The sequence below is a fragment of the Euprymna scolopes genome, chromosome 6 (assembly GCF_053919585.1).
Source record: "Euprymna scolopes isolate OS-2025 chromosome 6, ASM5391958v1, whole genome shotgun sequence".
NCBI classification, from domain to species: Eukaryota; Metazoa; Mollusca; class Cephalopoda; order Sepiida; family Sepiolidae; genus Euprymna; species Euprymna scolopes.
The window spans coordinates 109,155,496-109,180,439 of NC_136487.1; the positions used below are offsets into that span (position 1 = coordinate 109,155,496).

A 24,944-nucleotide genomic window follows, 5' to 3' on the forward strand; every position below is an offset into this window, starting at 1 on the left:
TGTTCTATGAAAAAAGTGATAAATTACCATCGAATGTTTACATTGAACGTAAATGTCTGATGGAAAAAGTTATGAATTACCATTGAATGTTAACATTGACCGTAAATATTTTTTGAAAAAAAAGTTATAAATTACCAATGAATGGTAACATTAAACGTAAATTTTCTATGAAAAAAAGTTATCAATTACCACTGAATGATAACATTGAACGTAAATGTTTTATGAAAAAAAGTTATAAATTACCATTGAATGCTAACATTGAACGTAAATGTCCTATGAAAAAAAATATAAATTACCATTGAATGATTAAAATGAACGTAAATGTTCTATGAAAAAAAGTTATAAAATTGCCACTGAATGTTAACATTGAACGTAAATCTTTTTTGAAAAAAAGTTATAAATGACCATTGAATGTTAACATTGAACGTAAATGTTCTATGAAAAAAAGTCATAAATAACCATTGAATTGTAACATTGAACATAAATGTTATATAAAAAAAAGTTATAAATTACCATTGAATGGTAACATTGCACGTAAATGTTCTATAAAAAAAAGTCATAAATTACCACTGAATGGTAACATTGAACGTAAATGTTCTATAAAAAAAGTTATAAATTATGATTGAATGTTAACTTTTAACGTAAATGTTCTATGAAAAAAAGTTATCAATTACCACTGAATGTTAACTTTGAACGTAAATGTTCTATGAAAAAAAGTTATAAATTACCACTGAATGTTAACATAAAAAGTTTGCTTTAATAAAAAGAATATAAAGAATGGAAATTTTTAACTAAACATTAGAAAACTTTCACACCTTTCAATATCCTATAAAGACAGCATTCGGTTATGCATGGAGTATTGTTGCAACATTTGAGTTGATGCCCTTACCCTTACTATATTCATTCTCTTGGACAAGGGGCAAAACAAAATAATTTCTAGCCTAATATGTCCTGCATTATCTTCATCTTCCAGCCCCTGCCACATTATTGCGATGTTGCATCTTCGTGCTTCTTTTATAACTACTTGAACGGAATATGCTCCGATGAACTAACTGTATTTGTATCCTCTGAATTTTAATGTCCTCCCCTGAATAGTAAGAACATCTTTGGAGTTCATATATGCGGAGAGATTTTCTACGCTAGACTTCTTTCCTTTAACTACATGCCTTTTTTTTTAAGACTACTGACATGTAGAAATTTACTTATAATGTGAGCAAATATTTTGCTGCCCAACTCCCTATCTAGACTGCCTCTATGACTCTGGCCTCTATCAAAGCAGTCCCTTACGCTCTAGTGGCAACATACCTTGTGCTTTCTTTGGGATAAACAAAAGTAAAAACGTATTGAAAAAAAAAAAAAAAAACTAAAATAATCCACAAAATATTATTTTCGAACGTGCGTTTTAATTCTAATAATTAAATTGTACACAACACTAATTTTTTTATTTTTTTAATTAACTAATTGTTTGAAGTCAGTGTTGAGTCTAGGTGAATTCTTCACAACAGATACACGCTTTTTTTTTAAGTAATCCAATTTGTAATTTATCTCCATAACTTATAGCCAATTAGAGTGAGTTAGCTCATCATTGTACACCTAGTAGTCTAACTATTCAGTCTGCTAGCACACTGGTCCATATAACGAATCACCCTTAAACCTCCCACTTGGAAGCAGGCTTAACCCAGCTTAGATGATACGCATGGCAAGAAGGCAAGAGTATTAATGCATAAATGACCACAACAGATCAGATTGTATTTGAATTTGATTTCGAAGCTGAATCCAGTGGCCATGACAGTGAACAGTAACAAGCGCCCCACCCACACACAGTCGTCCTTTCCTACTTTTATTTCTGCTCACATATACATATGCATAACAGCCAAACAACTATCTGTATCATTAATGTGTGTTGTTTATAATGACTTTCAGTGATATTCTCACCATTAATTGAAAGACAGCAAACATGCAAAAATGTTTACAAATTTAAAATAACAGATGGAAATATATTTTAGTATTAACAAAATAAGAACAGAACAATAAGTAATGCGTGTATTATGGCAATAGGTTAATCCATTACAGTCCAGCAAGAACAAAGAGGAATCTGATACTTACGAAAAGACACAAAATCAATCAACCGGCGTAGTTCTGATGCAGTTGTTTCGGCGTCCGATTCAGCTTCCGATAGTAAATGCTGGAGGCTCTTCCAATCAACAGTAAGTCCAGAAGCAAAACGGGCCAGAAGGAAGACTCCCAGCCAAACAGCCAAACTGTTGTGAGGAAAAAGGTATCAGCATCACTTATAATATTAACAAAATATTAGCTTTTGTTATTGTGCTTTCGTATCCAGTTTAAAAATACCGGTAACTATTTCAAAATCCAACATGGCCGCCATACAAACTTTGACAGAAAAAGACAAATATTTTGAATGATTCAATCTTTACAATTAAATAAATGTATATATTTATTTATTATAGTTATAATAAATACATTTGACAAAATATGAAAATTAGATTTACATTTAAAAGTCCAAGAAAATCTTTTACAGCTAAAAGCCTATATTTGGAACATCAAGAGGTTACAGTGGATGAACCTGTGGGAGAATTTCAGTTTTGTTTTTAGCCGATAAAAGTAGCTATTAAGGGGTCAAAATTGAAAAAAAAATGTTGACCTTGGAAGGAGTTAGTCGAATAAAGCTGTTACTTTTGGCGCGCGCGCGCACACACACACACACACACACACGCACACACACACACACACACACACAAAAAAAGCATTCAAAGCTTGAAGTCGCTTAATTTTTAACCTTTCATATCTATCTGTCAATAGTTCAAATGGTAACGACGCTGGCGAGCTAAATAACGACTTAGACTGGAGCGCTAAAAGTTTTAGTTTCGATTTTAGCTTATGTACTAGTCATGTTTTTTTTATAACTTTGGAAATCATTACTTTATATTGGTTACAATATAATAATCAATAGAGAATTGACTCTGTTATAACAAATTCGAAATCTGCATGAATTAAAATATATCTATGCGTATTTTACAACTGGGCAACATCGAATGGCCTGCTAGTATATATATATATACATATATATATATATATATATATATATATATATATATATATAAGTGAAATTGTCTGTGTGTCCGTCTGTATGTGTACATTTCTCTACCAAATTACTCAATTTTGAGTCTACAGACTCAAGATTTGGGAAAATATTTTTAATCAGTTTTCGGCCAGAAATTTGGCTGTCAAAGGGTCAAAGTTCAACAATTTGACCTTTGAAAACTCTACCAAACTCCTCTGCCAATTTCGGGTCTAAACATTTGAAATTTTAGATGTAGGTTCCTTGGACATGGATCAAACTTTTTAATTGGATTTGAGCCCAAAACAATAAATGTTAAAGGTCAAAATTGGAGTCAAAGTAAAAAAAATTGATCTCTCAGCCAATTTTTGGTCTAAACATTTGAAATTTTATATAAAGTGTATTCAGACAAAGGGCAAGCTTTTTAATCGACTTTTGGCCGAAAATTTGGCTACCAAGGGGTCAAAATACAAAAGATTTGACCTTTGCGATCTCTAGTAAACTATTCAGCAAATTTTGGGTCTAAACATTTGAAATTCTACATAAAGGGTATTCAAACATGCAGCAAGCTTTTTAATCAGTTAAAGGGGAAACAATTGTCTGCCAAGAGGCCAAAGTTGAAAGAGTTAATCTTTTCAGACTCTACCAAACTCCTCCCAATTTTGGGTATAAGCACTTGAAATTTTAGATGTCGATTACCTGGGCATGAGTCAAACTTATATATATATATATATATATATATATATATATATATATATATATATACTCAAAGATTATAATAGTGTGTAGATCAAATCAAATTTCGGGATAAGAAGCATTAAAAAATATTAATCTTACATATGTTCCATGAGGATTTACTAGCAATCACAAAAATACAACCCGGCGATCATTCGTGCTTCAGAATCAGTATGTCATTCATTGGGATACAAGAAAGTCCTTCCGTGGAATTAATAAAAATCAATATTATGTTCAATGTTTAAAGAATCTAAAACGTGTGATTAGTAGTTCATATAAAGAAGTGAAGGTCCGATGTGTTCTACCTTGCCGATTTTTTTTTCACGTTTATATTTTGAAGAGTTCGATATAAGAGAAGATAAGACAGGCGAAAGTAAATATCGAACTAAACCGTCCAAAAGATTTAAAATAGGCGGCAGAAGAGAGGTAATTCTGCAATTACCAATAATTTATTTTGAGATATGAATAAAATCAAACACATCTTTATAGATGTAGAGAGTAAAGCAGTCAGAAAGCAGTGTGCTAAGAAAGAAGTAAATATGTAATTAATTATTTTGAAACCATCGGCTCTAATATTGTTCTGATCTTCTGTAATGCATATATAAATAAGTATAACGCTCTTATTTTTGAATTTTTCTTAATAATTAATCACTTTGCTGGGTTATCTCCAACAGATCTTATAAAGAAGATATTGCCATAAAAGAACAATTATTTTTAAAGAAAAAGGTAATTACAAAAGCAATCTTAATCATTCTTTTATTATTTTTTAATGGAAAAAAAGTTTACTGTGTCTTAGGATGCCCAATATGGTCCGAAGGGTACCGGTCTCATTCTATATCATGAAAGAAAAACTTTTATTTATCCAATTTTTTTAAGATAAAGAAAAAAAAAATTGAAATAAATCTCTATAGTGACGTTTTATTTTTTCATTGGAATCATTTGAGATGAATAATTCGTGCAGATTACGGGGCCTACAATTCATGTACTAAACAAAACTAAGTCATAACCTATGTCACAATTCATATATCTGACAATGGACGACCAGATAAGAACGAAAACTAGGATTCATAAGACTAAAAATTCCAACCGTGATCGCCCCTTCGGGTCCCTTGATGCAGTGGATAGAAATGTTGAGTCTCTATGATTATAGGTAAGCATTGTTTGAAAATAGCGGTTTCAGTCCTACCAAAAGCAGAGGATTGGTTGATCAAAACGTGGTGAGACAACAACTATGGAAGGTAGTAATTACTGGGGATACAGTTATGAGACTCAGCATTTCTATCCTGTTGTCGTTAATCACCTAAAGAAGGCCAGAGGATGAGTTGGCTGAAACGTGGTTAAATAACAACAACTATAAAGATGAGGATAACTGTTTGTAAACAAATAAATAAAACAATTTTGTTTACTTTTTTTTTTTTGTAAAAGATAAATACTTCACTCATTAAAACATAGCAATCGTTAATTCTTGGTAATTTCCACTATGCTACTTCACTTCCATTTAAAATTTACTTTGATTTAATCAAATTTTTAAACTTGCGAAAATAGATAATCCAGATTAGAGTTTGGTTTTATTGCTTTATTTTATGATTTATTCACGAAAATCTTTAATAAATGTCGAAGAATAAAAACCTTAATACTTGTAACGTTTTTATTAAAATCAGTTTTAGAAAATCCGTATGTTAATCATAGATTTGTTAAGTCAACAAAAACATTATTTCTGGATGAGAAAAATTTTGAGAACTTCATTATTAGAGCAAAATTCGAAAATCGAAATATTGAATTTTAAGTCAAACCAATGGTATCTATTTATTTTCCATGTTGCTGTAATGAACATATCTAAAAATTACGAAAAATGATAAGGTAGACAATTATTAATGAAAACAACTTTCTAAGACAATTAGCGAAAAATGAGTTTTGCTAAATTGGCCTAAGATTTTCAAAGTTTTCAGGAGATAGTTACCTCCCTTGTTACAAGTCGCCCTCCTCATTTTCGTTTTTTAGCATTTTGAATTTCGCTCTAATAACGAAGAAGCAGTAAATTTTGAAATGAAATCATATGAAGCAGGAATTAAAAAAAATATATGTGGTAGAGGCGCGCCAAATGGAGCAAAAGGTAGGCTTTGTACTTGGGGTCGAATTTTATGACCGACAGGAATTGTTACCCTGCACTAATGGATACATAAGCATCAAACATATTATTTGATTATATATATATATATATATATATAATATATATATATATATATATATATATATATATATACGGCTCATTACCGTTGGGTCTCGATTTCGAATCTTGCTAGATACAGCCACTCTGATGAGTCTTAGACGACGAAACACAGGTGTCAGTGGATAATTACATTTTAAAAATGCGCTCCTCCATGTGGGGGTACCAAATTGGTTAAAAGGGAAAATTATTCCCAACTCGCATTTAGGTAAAAATGCACTTTCGTAAATAATTGAATTCATTCAGAACATATCGCTAAAACCAAAACAAAACAACATCTCTCTCTCTCTCTCTCTCTCTCTCTCTCTATATATATATATATATATATATATATATATATATAATATATATATATATATATACTTTCTCTCTCTCTCTCTCTCTCTCTCTCTCTCTATATATATATATATATATATAATATATATATATATATATATATATATATATATATATATACTAGCTGTACCCGGCCACGCGTTACTGTGGTTCAGTTTGTTAAAATGGAACACAATTCCTCAAGAAAAATTGCATTTTGTTCGTTTATTACTTTTATTATTTTTTGCAATTACTTTAATCAATAAAAGTTATTTTTCCCCCAAAAAAGATTAATTTTTTCCATAAATTGTTAGGTGAAAGTTTTTTTTTCAGGAAAACTTGCACTTTTTTTTAAAAAGAAATTTGGCAGTAAACATTTCTCTTTGAAAACGGAATTTTTATTATAAAAAGAACAGATGAATGCTTTACAATGAACACTTTAAATAGTTTATGTGAAAAGAGAGAAATTGATTCTTTTTTTCAAGAGAATGTACAAATTATTTATTTATTTTAACAGATGTTCTGAAAATAAACAGAAAAATACTTCCATCATAATTATGCAAAAAATAAATAAATAAATAAAATGTTGATTTAGTGTTTCAACATTATGCTTATAAATTACGATAAAACTTGCTGAGTATGCACTGTTTTACGGTTGTTGTAAAAATGGAACGGAAACTTAAATTTCGCTTCGTTTTAATCTTCCTTAATTTTTTAATTGTGCCCACCCAACGAATATAATCAAAACAGTAACATTCAACAATTGTACTTTATGTATATAAAATACAAAATATGTATTAAAAAAAAAGTTAATAACGAAAGGGAAGTAATTCCATTTTAAACGAAAAAGTCAGTTTGGTATATCTTTTTGTTATTTTTTACATAAGTCCAGCTTACCATTCACATTGGAAATGTCGGACATTTATAGGTTGTCGGGTACGTTTCCAACGAATAAACATTCCAATCTAGTAGATTGTATCAGAATTTTTGTAGGAATTTTTGACACCCCTATCACGAAAACTGCGAATAAAAAAACTCGTAATTTCTCTTTAAAAAGTGGGTTGTTTATTTTCTTTATGGATTATACTTCCAAAATATACTTTAAAGTTGTTTTAAAAGTAATAGTAATATTTTTATTCTTTTTTTTTAAAACAGTAATGAATTTACGAACTCAATATTTTTCAATTTTTTAAACTTTAAAAATCTATCAAAATTTTTCTATTGATTCTATTTTTACGATATTTTCAGGGTCAATGTGAAATTTTATGCTCTTTTCCAAGAAACCAATTATAATATTTTAGACAAACGTTTTTTTTTAATTCACGCTCCCCATTTTCAAGTGTCTATTATAAAAAAGTAAATAATTAATTTACTCACCAAAGTTTTATATATCACAATTGAAGAGAAAAGGTCAATAAGTAATATATTCAAATTTAAAACAAAAAAGTGTTTTTTAGAAAATTCGAATTTATTATATATTTTATAAATTCGAATTTTAAAACCTTTTTTTTCTAAAACCACGTTGTTTGTTTTTTCTTTTGTTTTTTTTTATGAAACCTTGGTCCTTGCTCCTTTAATTGAAAAAGATTAGGGCTTCAATTACATTTTTCGAGTAATTATAAGCTTTGAAAGACAGGGGATCGAATAATTGACGCCTCCCATTTTGAAATGTCTATTAAAAAGTAAATAATTTATTCACCAAAGTGTTATATGTCACGAATTGAAGAGAAAAGGTCAATAAATAATACATTCAAATTTAAAACAACAAAAAAGTAGTGTTTTTTTTAGAAATTTACCTGTAAAGTCCGAAGTTTAAAACTTTTTTAAAAAAAAACACGTTGTTTGTTTTTTGTTTTTTTTAATGAAAACTTGGTCCTTGCTCCTTTAATTGAAAAAAAATTAGGGCTTGAGTTTTATTTTTCGAGGAGTTATAAGCTTGGAAAACGGGGTGGAATTATTCAATATTTTTCACGAAATTTCTGACACACCTACCAATCTACCCATGTTAAGAACGGCTTTCGGAATAAACACCCCTAACCTTGCCAGCATACCCGAAAAGCTATAAAAGTTGACGTGTCGAATGTGAACGATGAGTTGGACGTAATGTAAAAATGTACCGAATTTAAAAGGGAACGAAATTAAAATTTCCGTTCCATTTTTACAACCGTAAAGCAGAGCATTCTATGTAAATTTTACCTAACTTACTGTATTAATGCTATTTTTGTTAAGCAAAAAAAAAAGAATATATTTAGGTTTGGCTATAAATTCCTAAACTTATTTCACCCTAAATAGTTTAGGTGACTGAAATAGGAATCTAATTGAATCTTTAATTTCCTGAATAGTATGCGAGAATTCATTTTTCTTCGAGTTATATCGAATTCATTAATACGGACTTTGGGGACTTTTTTCGTAATGTTACTGTAAAAATTATTTTTTATTGTTACAAATTATGATGCTTTATTAAAAAAAGCAAAAATAAATTCTTGCGTTTTTTATTTACTACTGAAAACCATAACCTTAGTAAAGGTATTTTTGTTTAAACAAAATCACTAAGAGTTAAGTAACAATAATTAGCTCATTATATTCTGCGATCATTATTTGATAAATACTGCAATTTTCATTAAAATTGGTTAATTTCCTGATTTTTGGTGAATTTTTAAGTAAAAGGAGGAGTCAAAATGTTTATACACTTTGAGCGTCGGAATTCATTTTGTCTGTACCTACCATTTTTCGATGAATATTTGATAGGAAAGCGACCACGTGTGGTTAATTTAAATTAAATTTCAATCACATGGTTAAATTATCAATAATCATGTGATTAAACCCATTGAAAACTTACCGATATTGTAAACACATTCTGTTTACATTAAGCCTGTAGTGTTTTTTTAGTGATGCAGTGTTGGCAACTGAGATTTAAAACAAAAACCGCGAGATCAGGAGAAAGAAATGTCCAGAAAATCGCTAGATTTTTAACTTTTATCATCTGAAATTTTAAAAAATCGCTAATCCCCCCCCTCAACTCCATATTTCAACTTCCTATTATAAAAAAATTATAAATATAGTATATTCAATATATAAAATGTTCCGTGTTTTCTCACTATATGTTTCTGGAATTATATTGAAGTGGTTAGCTCCCCATATTTTATCAGCTAGTTTTACCTGTTTTTTCAGAGAGGGTATTATTTTTTTTTTTTGCAGGAAACAAATCATAAACTCAAACTTTTTATAATAAAAATTAAATTGAAATATACTGCAAAAAATAAATTTAATAAAAATTAAATTGAAATATACTGCAAATTAAACATCACAATAATGGTGCAACATAATTTGAAATTAGAAAAATAAAATGACAAAAAAACTTTGTTTTAGCATGTTAAAAGTACTTAGGTTGGTAGATAATTAAATTCTATTGTATTGGTATAAGTTTTTTTTTTGCTGTTGTTTCTTGCTTTTAACAATTTTCGACTAAATGCTTCTAAATTAAGCAGGGTTGCTTAGATCGTATTTTAAACTAAACTTCCGAGGTTGGAATGCCCCTCCCCCACCTAAAATGTACTTGGAAAAATCGATTTTATAGCGAGATTTAAGAATGGTTAGCCGAAAAAAGGTGAAAAACAAAACAAATAATCAATAAATAATTGTTACCAAAGGCAATAAATGCTACTTTTTTTTACTTACATGAATGAGTTTATTTTATGTTTTAAAGTATTTTCAAGCGCTTTTCTTTATTTTTTAATCCAAAATTGCGGGTGTGTGGGTGCCAAATATCTCCAGATATTCAAGAATTCCCCGCTAGATTGCAAACGAAATCTCCAGATCTAGCAGGAAAACCGCTAAATTGGAAACACTGGTCACGTGACAGGAAGCGGTAATAAATAATTGTCCCTGAATAAAAAATGGCCTATCGGTACAAAGAAAACCACCTATTTATCATAGAAAAATTAAGTATAATGTTATAATTAAAAAGAAATATACAAAAACACACATGGATATAGCAAACATATTATACCAAAACGTGGAAGCCATCCGTCCAGTGGTTTTTTAGACTATTAATTGCGAACGAACCAAGAGTTACATTTTATATATATATATATATATATATATATATATATATATATATATATATATATATATATATATATATGTTGCATTCAAAAATATTTTTTATCCTTTAGTGTTATTTTTTAATCAATATTTCTCATATAGAATTAAAAATAAAGCGGATCAATTCAAATGTATTTTCTAAAATGGTATTACCTAAAAGACTTACTTTAAAATCACTTGTTGATTACCCCCCCCCAGTGGCATACAGAGGAAATGCCAATTCTTGGATTGTATGCTAAAAAGACATTTAATTCAAAAGGAATATAAATCCTAGTTCTGAGAAATAATATGAGAATAGTCTGAATACGATTGAATTTCCAAATTTGGATGCCTGGGGCCATTGACCCGTTGACTTCCACCCTGTTCTGTATGCCATTGGTTTTCTATTATATATATATATATATATATATATATATATATATATATATATATATATATATATATATATATATATAAGAGGGGCGTGCAATAAGTAATGCCCCTGACCCACTTCCAGTTGTCTAATCTAGCTGAAATTTTGCATGTGCAATGATTTATATCTCTACGGGTTATATGGCAAATTACAGCTCTGAACTAATTGTGGTTTTTGTTTTACAGGTGTTTGAACTGAGTCAGGTGTGAAATGGAGCCTGTTGAATGTCGAGCAGTGATCCGGTTTTTGTATTTGAAAGGACGCACACCACAGGAGACTTTTGATTAAATGAAAGAAACATATGGTGATAATGCCCCATCATATGACCTTGTAAAACGCTGGCATTGTGAATTCAAACATGGCCGGAAGTCTGACAGATTATTTTTGTTCCTATCCAGAGTGCTCCTTATTGAGAAGCTGGATTTTATCCACAAGATTATATGTTGAAATATTTAAATAACTATTACTTTAAATACAGAAATTATATTTAAAGTTTTGGTTTTCTGTTCTTCTATGTCCATTTTTTCCCCATGTTTTTCATAAAAATGTGTAGCGTATTAGTTGTCTCACAAGCCATCACCAGTGATTGCTCACTGGCAGTAACCTGTAGTGTTCCCTGGAGACCAAGTGACAAGTCTCCTCAGATTTCCAGTGTTCTCCACCTTTTGACCACTTGTGCAGATGATTGCATGTTATCGCAACAGCCGTTGTCACTGATTTCTCGTTGGCATCGGCCATTGGTGTTTCCTGGAGTTTGGGTGAGAAAATGCCTTCCCAAGGTACCAGATTTGAACTGCACACTTCCAGTGGAGATTTGGTCAGTACTCTCTCACCTCGGTCTTTCCATCCTCCCTGACCCTTCACAACTAGTTGGTGTGGTGTGGCGCCAGTCGATGTCATCTACACCAGTTTTTTTTATTATTATTACTATTATTATTATGATAATAATAAGGGTGCTTGTGCAGTGTACGCACGTGTATTTTAAATATTATTTTCAAGTTAAATTAAAATTTAGGTTTGTATTACTGTACATATAGATTCGAAAAAGTTGTCAAAAAACAAATATATCACAAATAAATGTTATCAAAGGCAAGATAAGTTACTCTTCTACCTATCTGGGAAGGTTTTTAGTGGTTTTACTCACTTTAAAATATGTAATCGCTTCGAAAATCATACAATGTTTATCAATATATTTTAAAAAGAAAAATATTGGCATGTTTGTAACTTATCTTGCCTTTGATAACATTTATTTGTTATATATTTGTTTTTTGACAATTTTTTGAATCTATGTGTACAGTAAAACAAACTCGTCATGTAAATTATTTATAGTTAAAATGTTATAAAAAACAAAAAATTGAAGTTTTAAATATATTTCAAAGAAATGAATTACGCCGCGTGCTAAAATATTGATAATTCACCAAACGTAAAAAAAAAACACTGCCGTGAAAAATGCTTACTTTAAAATATTTGAAAATACTCAGTGAAAAGTTTTATTTATTATTAAAAGAACGGACTGAAAAATATTATATAAAAATTGGGGTTTGTATTACTGTACACATAGATTCTATTTATTTAGATACTGCCAGAGTGACCCCTTTTTGGGGGAGCTTGTTTTCTCTTTCGTTGGAAGTTTAAAGCAACGCCATTTCTGCAAGTCATCTTTTTGGTTGACCGTTAAATTTGAACGCCTTACACTTCTGGTCGCGTCATGGAGTAGGGGTAAGACGTCAGGTTTTCTTTCACTTTCTTTTTCCCCACTTCGCGTCACGGGTTTGAGCCTGCCTACTACCACTTTTTTTTTTACACCTCAAAACACCCGGGCAACCCCGGGCACCCAGGCTAGTTAAATATAAAAGGAATTAAGTAAACTTTTGTAATTTTTTAAATTTATCAATTTATAAAAATGAACTAAAAATAAGAATAAGAATAAATATAATAATAATATAAAAATATAAAATAAAATAGAAATATTGGAAAATTTAAATATATTTAATTAATCTTTTTAATGTACAAAACCTCTTTTTTAAAGAGTGCGAGTAAAGAGATATCCAAAATAAAATAAGTCCCCTGTTAATGTCATGTGATGAAGGTGATTTAATGAAAAAATGAAAACCATATGGAAGGCATAGGTGAGCAAATAATTTGAGCAAATAATTTGAGCTCCAAACTATATATCTAATCTAGTCGACCTCGCTCCTTCGCGATAATCTCTGAAAAAAAATTTCCAAAAGAAATATGCCTAAAGACAAATGTTTTCAAAATCTTTATAACATTGTTTTTTTGAAAAATCTTTCTTTTTTTTTAATTAGAAAGAAACCATATAGGCACATAGTTACAAGTTTGTTATTCCCCTAATTCTCTTTTATATGCATACAAATCAGTGTGTTCCTTTCTGCGTGTATTAATTTTGTTTTATTCTTATACTAGCAATTCAGCTCGGCTTTGCTCGGGCCCTATGTACTGTTCATAACTTTATGTGCAGATGTATATATATTTTAAAAAGTTTGACTTATGTTCAGGTAACCTACATCTAAAATTTCAAGTGTTTACACCCAAAATTGGCTGAATAGTTTGCTAGAGGCCGCAAAGATCAAATCCTTTGAACTTTGATCCCTTGGAAACCAAATTTTCGGCCAAAAACAGATTAAAAAGTTTTCCCTATGTTTGAACACACTTTATGTAAAATTTCAAATATTTAGACCAAAAATTGGCTGAGTAATTTGGTAGAGACTACAGAGGTCAAATCTTTTAAAACTTTGACCCCAATTTTGACCCCCTTAACATTATTGAGTCAAATCAAATTAAAAAGTTTGGTCCATGTTCAAATAACCTACATCTAAAATTTCAAGTGTTTAGACTCAAAATTTGCAGAGGAGTTTGGTAGAGTTTTCAAAGGTCAAGTCGTTGAACTTTGACCCCTTAACAGCCAAATTTCTGGCCGAAAACTGATGAAAAAGATTTTCCCAAATCTCAGTACTCCTTATGTCAAATTTCGAGTCTCTAAACTGAAAATTGACAGAGTATTTTGGTAGGGAAATGTACACACGCACACACATACACACACACACACACACACACACACACACACACACAGACAATTTCACTCTTATAGATATACTAGCAGTTCAGCCCGGCTTTCTTCGGGCCCTATGTATTGTTCATAACTTTATGTGCATATATATATATATATATATATATATATATATATATATATATATATATATATATATATATTAAAAAGTTTGACTCATGTCCAGGTAAACTACGTTCATAATTTCACGTGTTTAGACCCAAAATTAGTGGAGGAGTTTGGTAAAGTCTGCGAAGGTCAACTCTTCCAAATTTGACCTCTATTTTGACCCCTTAACTTTTATTGTTTGGGGCTCAATTCAAATTAAAATGTTTGATCCATGTCCAAGTAACCTAGATCTAAAATTTCAAGTGTTTAGACCCAAAATTGCCGGAGGAATTTGGTAGAGTTTTCAAAGGCAAAATCGTCGAACTTTGACTGACAAATTTATGGCCGAGAAATGATTAAAAAGATTTTCCCAAATCTCAATACTCCTTATGTCAAATCTCGAGTCTCTAAACTGAAAATTGACAGAGTAGTTTGGTAGGGAAATGTACACACACACACACACACACACAATTTAATTTTTATAGAGAGATTTATTGGGTTGCTGCAAAAATAATGTCGTTTTTTTACTTAAAGTTGAACGTCAAAAAACAACATTATTTTTGCCCCAAGCTAATATTTTTACTTGTGGTTAAATAATGCATATATTCCCTTAGTATATTTCTCTCTCTGTTAGTTAGTCTTTCCAGTTTATTAAGAGAATACATTTGATTAAATGAACGGGCCTTTACAAGGGCGAAAGGGCACATTCTTTTTTCTTTTTTTTTTCAGGGAGGTTTCTTTTTCATCTGAATAAAGAATGAGCCGGTCATTGAACAATTAAACAGGAGAATAAGGAGAGAGAAAAGGGGAATAACTGGCTGATACTTTTCCCTCGATGTTTTTGATCATTTTATCTGTGGCTGATAATAATTTTGGAACCATGAAGTTTGTTGGACATTTTTAAATTTTAAAAACAGATTCTATGACGTACAGGTAGAGTGGAGAAAAATTCCAACCCATTTTGGATGAGCAGGGACTAAAGCGTTAAATTTTTTTTTTTAGGTAGTGTGCAGATTTGCTCAGAAATAATTGTGGCTATGTTCGTTTGTTTACTTCTTGGCTTGAAATTGACTTACGTTTTTTGTCACTGTCAGTCGGTATCCTAATTTTTCAAAATTTGTACATTAACTTTACATTTTTCGGAACTAGATTTTCAGGAAATTTTTTGACGCTCTCCGCCGTAGAAGTTAAAATATCTTCAAACTGCAATTTATTTTATTTTTCCATCATTAATAGCTCAAAATAGGCTAAAACAATGATGAATGAAACACGTACAACAAATTTTTGGCTTGATTCCTAAAAAAAAAAAAAACTTTAAAATTTCCACCAGGTTTTGTAAAAATTGCACTTTTTCACAAATATTTAAAACTACACCCATTAGTCCACCCCCATTCTAACTACATCAAAATTTAATGGTTGTTTATATGATTTACATAATATTTATCACATGAAAATATACAGTGTACTCTTAAAGTTCTGAAAATGCTCCCCTCACTTAGCAAATTTTCCAAGTTTTTGTATTCATATAAAATTCCGTTGAGTGCTTTGCTTGTGATTAAATTCCCTTTGACCCCTTAAAAGCTATGGCTATACCCCTTTGATATGATTGAATCCCTCCTCCAAATGATTATATTCTAAATAAGGGATTTCAGTTATACAGGTTATTAAATCAGTACCCATTTTAAAATAGATTTAAATTCCCTCCAGTGTTTTAAGATGAATATAAATTTGAAATTCATTTCTTTTTATATAATAAATGCTGTAAATGTGATAATCAATAATAGTTTGTAAAGAAATTGTGAAAAAAAAATCAAGAAAACGGGGCGGCCTCTAGTCATAGTTCTTTTATTTTTAAAAAATGAACATTAGACAACATTCAAGTAAAACATTAATGCGTATTCAAATAATTGAAAGAAGAATAAAATGTATTTTAAATAAAATTTAGCCCCAAAAGTCCTTAAGGCCTTAACATATTTAAATTTGAGTTCACCATCAAAAATGCTAAATAGACATACACAGAAAATTTTGGAAAAAAATGGAGTGTTTTTATTAGCCCTAAAGCGTTATCGTGTTTTGTTGTTATTAGCCCTAAAGAGTTATCGTGTTTTGTTGTTATTAGCCCTAAAGAGTTATCGTGTTTTGTTGTTATTAGCCCTAAAGCGTTATCGTGTTTTGTTTTTATTAGCCCTAAAGCGTTATCGTGTTTTGTTTTTATTAGCCCTAAAGCGTTATCGTGAAGTATAGACAAACAAAATTATATAGAAATCAGTTAGTTACAACATTTCAGAAAGTTTTATAAAAATCCAAGGCATCATTTTTTTTTTTTTTAAATAAGCACAGAAGTATCAATTTTAACCATTTTAACCCGAAAGGCACCCCTAGGGAATCAACCGGAGCTTTCCCGGAAAATCCGTTCTGTTACTTTTTTACTCATCTTATGTTTAATATTTGTGCAAAATTTAAAAAATTTCAAGGCGTAGTTATTGAGAAAAGTGCGCACAGACGAACGGACAAACATATAAAGGTGAATTTACAGGTCCACCCTCCTTTTGTCGGGGGGGGGGGGCAAAAAACGTTTATTTTTTCCCACCTGTTGTTTCATACATCTTTAAATTTAATGATATGCATAGATTCTCCCTTTCTCTTTTTTATACGTTATGATGTCATATTTTCATGATCTTAGACAAAAAGACAATGTTTATAAACAGATGCATAATGAGGATTATATGAGTAGGTAGATATTATTAAGATGTAACGCTTGGGGGAATTACGGAGTTTGTAGTCAGGTTGCCATTATTCCTACGTCAATTCTGAGTGTGAGTATCCTTTTTTAAATTATGAGCCACTCCCTATCAAAGCTAAAACTCACTGTCAAATAAATTTAACGAAATGAATAAAGTAACAAATGAATTATGATAAATACTATGAGAGGATTGGAAATATCAACAATATAACCCATTCAAAACACTAGTCAACCTAGAAAAGAGTAATTCTTCTCCTTGTGTCAGGAATATCGCTCATGGAATGTAAGGACTTAAGTAGAGAATCAAAACGAAGCGAGACTTACAAAGAAAGATGCCAAAAGTAAGACCAAGGTCTCCTTTAACTCTTTGCGTCATGATATCATATATATAGAATCGATCGTTCGTACACAATTTATTTGTAAAATATCTGCTACCTACAAAAATTAACTTTCTAAATTTTTTAGATGAGGATTTTTTAATTTGTGAATTATTCAGACTCATCCTCGATCTCATTTTCACAAACTTTCATCCGATGATATTTTACCAAACTTAAATCCGAGGTAATTTTAACAAACTTTAATCCGATGTTAGCTTTGCTCCGATGTCAATTTCACAAACTTTCATCCGATGTCAATTTCACACACTTTCATCCGATGTCAATTTCACAAACTTTCATCCGATGTCATTTTCACAAACTTTCATCCGATGTCAATTTCAAAATCTTTCCTCCAATGTCAATTTCACAAAGTTTCCTCCGATGTCAATTTCACAAATTTTCCTCCGATGTCAATTTCACAAACTTTCCTCCGATGTTAATTTCACTAAATTTTATCCGATGTAATTTTCATGAAACGTTCATCTGATGTCGTTTTAATATAACTTTCATCTGATATAATTTTCACAAACTTTTATCCGATCTCATTTTCACAAACTTTCATCCGTTGTTAATTTAAAAAACTTTCCTCCGATGTCATTTTCCCAAACTTTCCTCCGATGTCATTTTCCCAAACTTTCCTCCGATGTAATTTTCCCAAACTTTCATCCGATGTCATTTTCACAAACTTTCCTCCGATGTCATTTTCCAAAACTTTCCTCCGATGGCATTTTCACAAATTTTCCTCCGATGGTATTTTCACAAACTTTCCTCCGATGTCAATTTCACAAACTTTCCTCCGATGTTAATTTCACAAACTTTCATCCGATGTCAATTTCTCACACTTTCATCCGATGTCATTTTCACAAACTTTCCTCCGATGTCAATTTCACAAACTTTCATCCGATGTCAATTTCTCACACTTTCATCCGATGTCATTTTCACAAACTTTCCTCCGATGTCATTTTCCAAAACTTTCCTCCGATGTCAATTTCACAAACTTTCCTCCGATGTTAATTTCACAAACTTTCATCCGATGTCAATTTCACAAACTTTCATCCGATGTCAATTTCACAAACTTTCATCCGATGTCAATTTCACAATCTTTCCTCCAATGTTAATTTCACAAACTTTCCTCCGATGTCAATTTCACACACTTTCATCCGATGTCATTTTCCCAAACGTTCCTCCGATGTCATTTTCCCAAACGTTCCTCCGATGGCATTTTCCCAAACGTTCCTCCGATGTCATTTTCCCAAACGTTCCTCCGATGTCATTTTCACAAACTTTTCTCCGATGTCATTTTCCCAAACGTTCCTCCGATGTCATTTTCCCAAACGTTCCTCCGATGTCATTTTCCCAAACGTTCCTCCGATGTCATTTTCACAAACTTTTCTCCGATGTCATTTTCACAAACTTTCCTCCGATGTCATTTTCACAAACTTTCATCCGATGTCATTTTCCCAAACTTTCCTCCGATGTCATTTTCCCAAACTTTCCTCCGATGTCATTTTCCCAAACGTTCCTCCGATGTCATTTTCCCAAACTTTCCTCCGATGTCATTTTCCCAAACGTTCCTCCGATGTCATTTTCCCAAACGTTCCTCCGATGTCATTTTCCCAAACTTTCCTCCGATGTCATTTTCCCAAACTTTCCTCCGATGTCATTTTCACAAACTTTCATCCGATGTCATTTTCCCAAACTTTCCTCCGATGTCATTTTCACAAACTTTCATCCGATGTCATTTTCCCAAACTTTCCTCCGATGTCATTTTCACAAACTTTCATCCGATGTTATTTTACCAAACTTTAATCCGGTGTTATTTCAATCAAACTTTCATCCGATGTCATTTTCACAAACTTTCCTCCGATGTCATTTTCACAAACTTTCCTTCGATGGCATTTTCACAAATTTTCCTCCGATGGTATTTTCACAAACTTTCCTCCGATGTCAATTTCACAAACTTTCCTCCTATGTTAATTTCACAAACTTTCATCCGATGTCAATTTCTCACACTTTCATCCGATGTCATTTTCACAAACTTTCATCCGATGTCAATTTCAAAAATTTTCCTCCGATGTAAATTTCACAAACTTTCATCCGATGTCAATTTCAAAAACTTTCATCCGATGTCAATTTCACAAACTTTCCTCCGATGTCAATTTCACAAACTTTCCTCCAATGTTAATTTCACAAACTTTCCTCCGATGTCAATTTCACAAACTTTCCTCCGATGTTATTTTACCAAACTTTAATCCGGTGTTATTTCCATCAAACTTTCATCCGACGTCATTTTCACAAACTTTCATCCGATGTCATTTTCACAAACTTTCATACGATGTCATTTTCACAAACTTTCATCCGATGTCAATTTCACAAACTTTCATCCGATGTCATTTTCACAAACTTTCCTCCGATGTCATTTTCCCAAACGTTCCTCCGATGTCATTTTCACAAACGTTCCTCCGATGGCATTTTCCCAAACGTTCCTCCGATGTCATTTTCCCAAACGTTCCTCCGATGTCATTTTCCCAAACGTTCCTCCGATGGCATTTTCCCAAACGTTCCTCCGATGTCATTTTCACAAACTTTCCTCCGATGTCATTTTCACAAACGTTCCTCCGATGTCATTTTCCCAAACGTTCCTCTGATGTCATTTTCACAAACTTTCCTCCGATGTCATTTTCACAAACTTTCATCCGATGTCATTTTCCCAAACTTTCCTCCGATGTCATTTTCCCAAACTTTCCTCCGATGTCATTTTCCCAAACTTTCCTTCGATGTCATTTTCCCAAACTTTCCTCCGATGTCATTTTCCCAAACGTTCCTCCGATGTCATTTTCCCAAACGTTCCTCCGATGTCATTTTCCCAAACGTTCCTCCGATGTCATTTTCCCAAACGTTCCTCCGATGTCATTTTCCCAAACGTTCCTCCGATGTCATTTTCCCAAACGTTCCTCCGATGTTATTTTCCCAAACTTTCCTCCGATGTCAGTTTCCCAAACTTTCCTCCGATGTCATTTTCACAAACTTTCCTCCGATGTCATTTTCCCAAACTTTCCTCCGATGTCATTTTCACAAACTTTCCTCCGATGTCATTTTCACAAACTTTCCTTCGATGGCATTTTCACAAACTTTCCTTCGATGGCATTTTCACAAATTTTCCTCCGATGGTATTTTCACAAACTTTCCTCCGATGTCAATTTCACAAACTTTCCTCCAATGTTAATTTCACAAACTTTCATCCGACGTCATTTTCACAAACTTTCATGCGATGTCATTTTCACAAGCTTTCATACGATGTCATTTTCACAAACTTTCATCCGATTTCAATTTCACAAACTTTCATCCGATGTCATTTTCACAAACTTTCCTCCAATATCAATTTCAAAAATATTCTTCCGATGTCATTTTCACAACGTTTCATCCGATGTCAATTTCACAAACTTTCCTCCGATGTCATTTTCACAAACTTTCATCCGATGTCAATTTCACAAACTTTCCTCCGATATCAATTTCACAAACTTTAATCCGATGTCATTTTCACAAACTTTCCTCCAATGTCAATTTCAAAAACATTTTTCCGATGTCATTTTCACAACGTTTCATCCGATGTCAATTTCACAAACTTTCCTCCGATGTTAATTTCACAAACTTTCATCCGAGGTCAATTCCACAAACTTTCATCCGATGTGATTTTCACAAACTTTCATCCGATGTCAATTTCACAAACTTTCCTTCGATGTTAATTTCACAAACTTCCATCCGATGTAAATTTCACAAACTTTCATCCGATGTCAATTTCACAAACTTTCATCCGATGTCATTTTCACAAACTTTCATCCGATGTCAATTTCACAAACTTTCCTTCGATGTTAATTTCACAAACTTCCATCCGATGTAAATTTCACAAACTTTCATCCGATGTCAATTTCACAAACTTTCCTCCGATGTCAATTTCACAAACTTTCATCCGATGTCATTTTCACAAACTTTCCTCCAATTTCAAAAACATTCTTCCGATGTCATTTTCACAACGTTTCATCCGATGTCAATTCACAAACTTTCCTCCGATGTCATTTTCACAAACATTCCTCCGATGTTAATTTCACAAACTTTCATCCGATGTCATTTTCACAAACTTTCCTCCAATGTCAATTTCAAAAACATTCTTCCGATGTCATTTTCACAACGTTTCATCCGATGTCAATTCACAAACTTTCCTCCGATGTCATTTTCACAAACTTTCCTCCGATGTTAATTTCACAAACTTTCCTTCGATGTTAATTTCACAACGTTTCATCCGATGTAAATTTCACAAACTTTCATCCGATGTCGATTTCACAAGCTTTAATCCGATGTCATTTTCACAAACTTTCCTCCGAGGTCAATTTTACAAACTTTCATCCGATGTCAATTTCACAATCTTTCCTCCAATGTTAATTTCACAAACTTTCATCCGATGTCAATTTCACAAATTTTCCTTCGATGTCAATTTCACAAACTTTCACCGATGTCATTTTATAAAACTTCCTCCGATGGCATTTTCACAAACTTTCCTCCGATGTCATTTTATTCAAACATTCATTAAATGGCATTTTAATAAAACTTTCATCCGATGTTATTTTCACAAACATTTATCCGATGTCATTTTCACAAACTTTTATCCGATCTCATTTTCACAAACATTTATCCGATGTCATTTTAATCAAACATTCATAAAATGGCATTTTAATAAAACTTTCATTCGATGTTATTTTCACAAACTTTTATCCGATGTCATTTTCATCAAACCTTCATCTGATGTCATTTTAATAAAACTTTCATCCGATATCATTTTCACAAACTTTTATCCGATGTCATTTTCACAAACTTTCATCCGTTGTCAATTTCACAAACTTTCCTCCGATGTCAATTTCACAAAATTTCATTCGATGTCAATTTCACAATCTTTACTCCAATGTTAATTTCACAAACTTTCTTCCGATGTCAATTTCACAAATTTTCATCTGATGTCAATTTCACAAACTTTCCTCCGATGTTAATTTCACAAACTTTCCTCCGATGTCATTTTCACAAATTTTCCTCCGATGTCATTTTCACAAACTTTCATCCGATGTCATTTTCACAAACGTTTATCCGATGTCATTTTCATAAACTTTTATCCGATGTCATTTTCACAAAATTTCATCCGATGTCATTTTCACAAAATTTCATCCGATGTCAATATTACAGACTTTTATCCGATGTAATTTTCCCAAACTTTCATCCGATGTCATTTTAATTAAACATTCATTAAATGGCATTTTAATAAAACTTTAATCCGATGTTATTTTTACAAACTTTTATCCCATCTCATTTTCACAAACTGTCATCCGATGTCATTTTCATCAAATATTCATTAAATGGCATTTTAATAAAACTTTCATCCGATGTTATTTTCACAAACTTTTATTCGATGTCATTTTTATCGAACTTTCATCTGATGTCATTCTTATAAAACTTTCATCCGATATCATTTTCACGAATTTTCCGCCGATGTCATTTTCCCAAACTTACATCGGATGAATTTTTAAAAACTTTTATCCAAACTTTCATCCGTTGTTATTTTAAAAAAACTTTCATCCGATGTCATTTTCACAAACTTTTATCCGATGTCATTTTCACAAACTTTTATCCGATGTCATTTTCACAAAATGTCATCCGACGTCATTTTCACAAACTTTCATCCGATGTCAATTGCACAGACTTTTATCCGATGTAATTTTCACAAGCTTTCATCAGATGTTAATTTCATAAACTTTCATCCGATGTCATTTTCACAAACTTTTATCCGATATAATTTTCACAATCTTTCATCCGATGTCATTTTCACAAAATTTCATCCGTTGTAATTTTGCATCAAACGTTTATCCAATGTTATTTTCATCGAATGTTCATCCGACGTTATTTTCACAAACATTCATCCGATTTTATTTTCACAAACTTTAATCTGGTGTCATTTTTACAAACTTTCATCCGATGTCAGTTTCACAAACTTTCATCCGATGTCATTTTCATAAAACCTTCATACGATGGTATTTTCACAAACTTTAATTAGATATCATTTTCATAAAACTATAATCCGATGTCATTTTCACAAACGTTCCGCCGATGTCATTTTCATCAAACTTTCATCCGATATCATTTTCTTCAAACTTTCATCCGATGTCATTTTCATCAAACTTTCATCCGATGTCATTTTCATCAAACTTTCATCCGATGTCATTTTCACAAACATAAATCCGATGTCATTTTCTTCAAACTTTCATCCGATGTTATTTTCATCAAACTTTCATCCGATGTCATTTCCACAAACTTTTATCCGATATCATTTTCTTCAAACTTTTATCCGATATCATTTTCATCAAACATAAATCCGATATCATTTTCATCAAACTTTTATCCGATATCATTTTCATCAAACTTTTATCCGATATCATTTTCATCAAACTTTTATCCGATGTCATTTTCAAAAGCTTTAATCCGATGTTATTTTCATCAAACTTTCATCTGATGTAATTTTCACAAACTTTCATCGGATAAAATTTTCACAAAGTTTCATCCGATATCCTTTTCATCAAACTTTAATCCGATATCATTTTCACAACTTTAATCCGCTGTCATTGTAATCAAACTTTCATCCGATGTAATTTTAATCAAACTTTCATCCGATGTCATTTTCACAAACATACATCCGATGTAATTGTCACAAAATTTTATCCGTTGTTATTTTCCTCAATTTTCATCAGATGTTATATTCATCACACTCTCATCCGATGTTATTTTCAAAAATTCTAATCCGATGATATTGTCATCAGACTTTCATCCGATCTCATTTTCACAAACTTCCATTCGATATCATTTTCATCAAACCTTCAGCCCATGTCATTTTTTCAAACTTTTATCCGATGTCATTCTATTCAAAGTTAATCCGATGTCATTTTCACAAACTTTAATATGATGTAATTTTAACAAACTTTAATCCGATGTAATTTTCATCAAACTTTCATCCGATGTGGTTTTCACACATTTCATCCGATGTCATTTTCCTGAAACTTTCATCCGATGTAATTATCACAAACTTCCATCCGTTGTCATTTTCACTAACTTTTATCCGATGTCATCTTAATCAAATTTTCATCCTATATCATTTTCAGAAACTTTCATCCGATGTCATTTTCAAAAACTTTCATCCAATCTCAATTTAACAAACTTTCATCCCATGTCATTTTCATCAAATTTAATACGATGTCATTTTCATAAAGCTTTCATCTGATGTCATTTTAATCAAAATTTACTTTGATATCCTTTTTAATCACACTTTCATCCGATGTACTTTTCACACACTTTCAAACGATTAATTTTCACAAACTTTCATCCGATGTCATTTTAACAAACTTTAATCCGATGAAATTTTAGTAAACTTTCATCTGATGTCATTTTACACATTTTCATCCGATGTCATAAAATGAAACTTTAATGCGATATCATTTTCACAAACTTTCATCCGATGTAATTTTCACAAAATTTAATCCGATGTTATTTTCACAAACATTTATCCGATATAATTTTAATCCAACTTTCATCAGATGACATTTTAATAAACTTCACCCCATATCACTTTCCTCAAATTTCATTCGATGTCATTTTCACAAACTTTAATCCGTTGTTATTTTCATCAACTTTCATCCGATGTCATTTTATTTAAACTTTGATCCGACGTAATTTTCATGCA

The 24,944-nt window shown here is 31.4% G+C and overlaps 1 protein-coding gene across 1 annotated transcript in view; it reads right to left on the reverse strand.

The window, feature by feature from the left end:
• Positions 1-24,944, reverse strand: part of LOC145277853 (salivary peroxidase/catechol oxidase-like) — a 119,982-nt gene that overhangs the window by 64,207 nt on the left and 30,831 nt on the right. Inside the window, exon 2 of the mRNA XM_080129800.1 lies at positions 2,107-2,261. Within this exon, the coding sequence (XP_079985926.1) occupies positions 2,107-2,261 (155 nt within the window). The remainder of the gene's footprint in view (positions 1-2,106; positions 2,262-24,944) is intronic.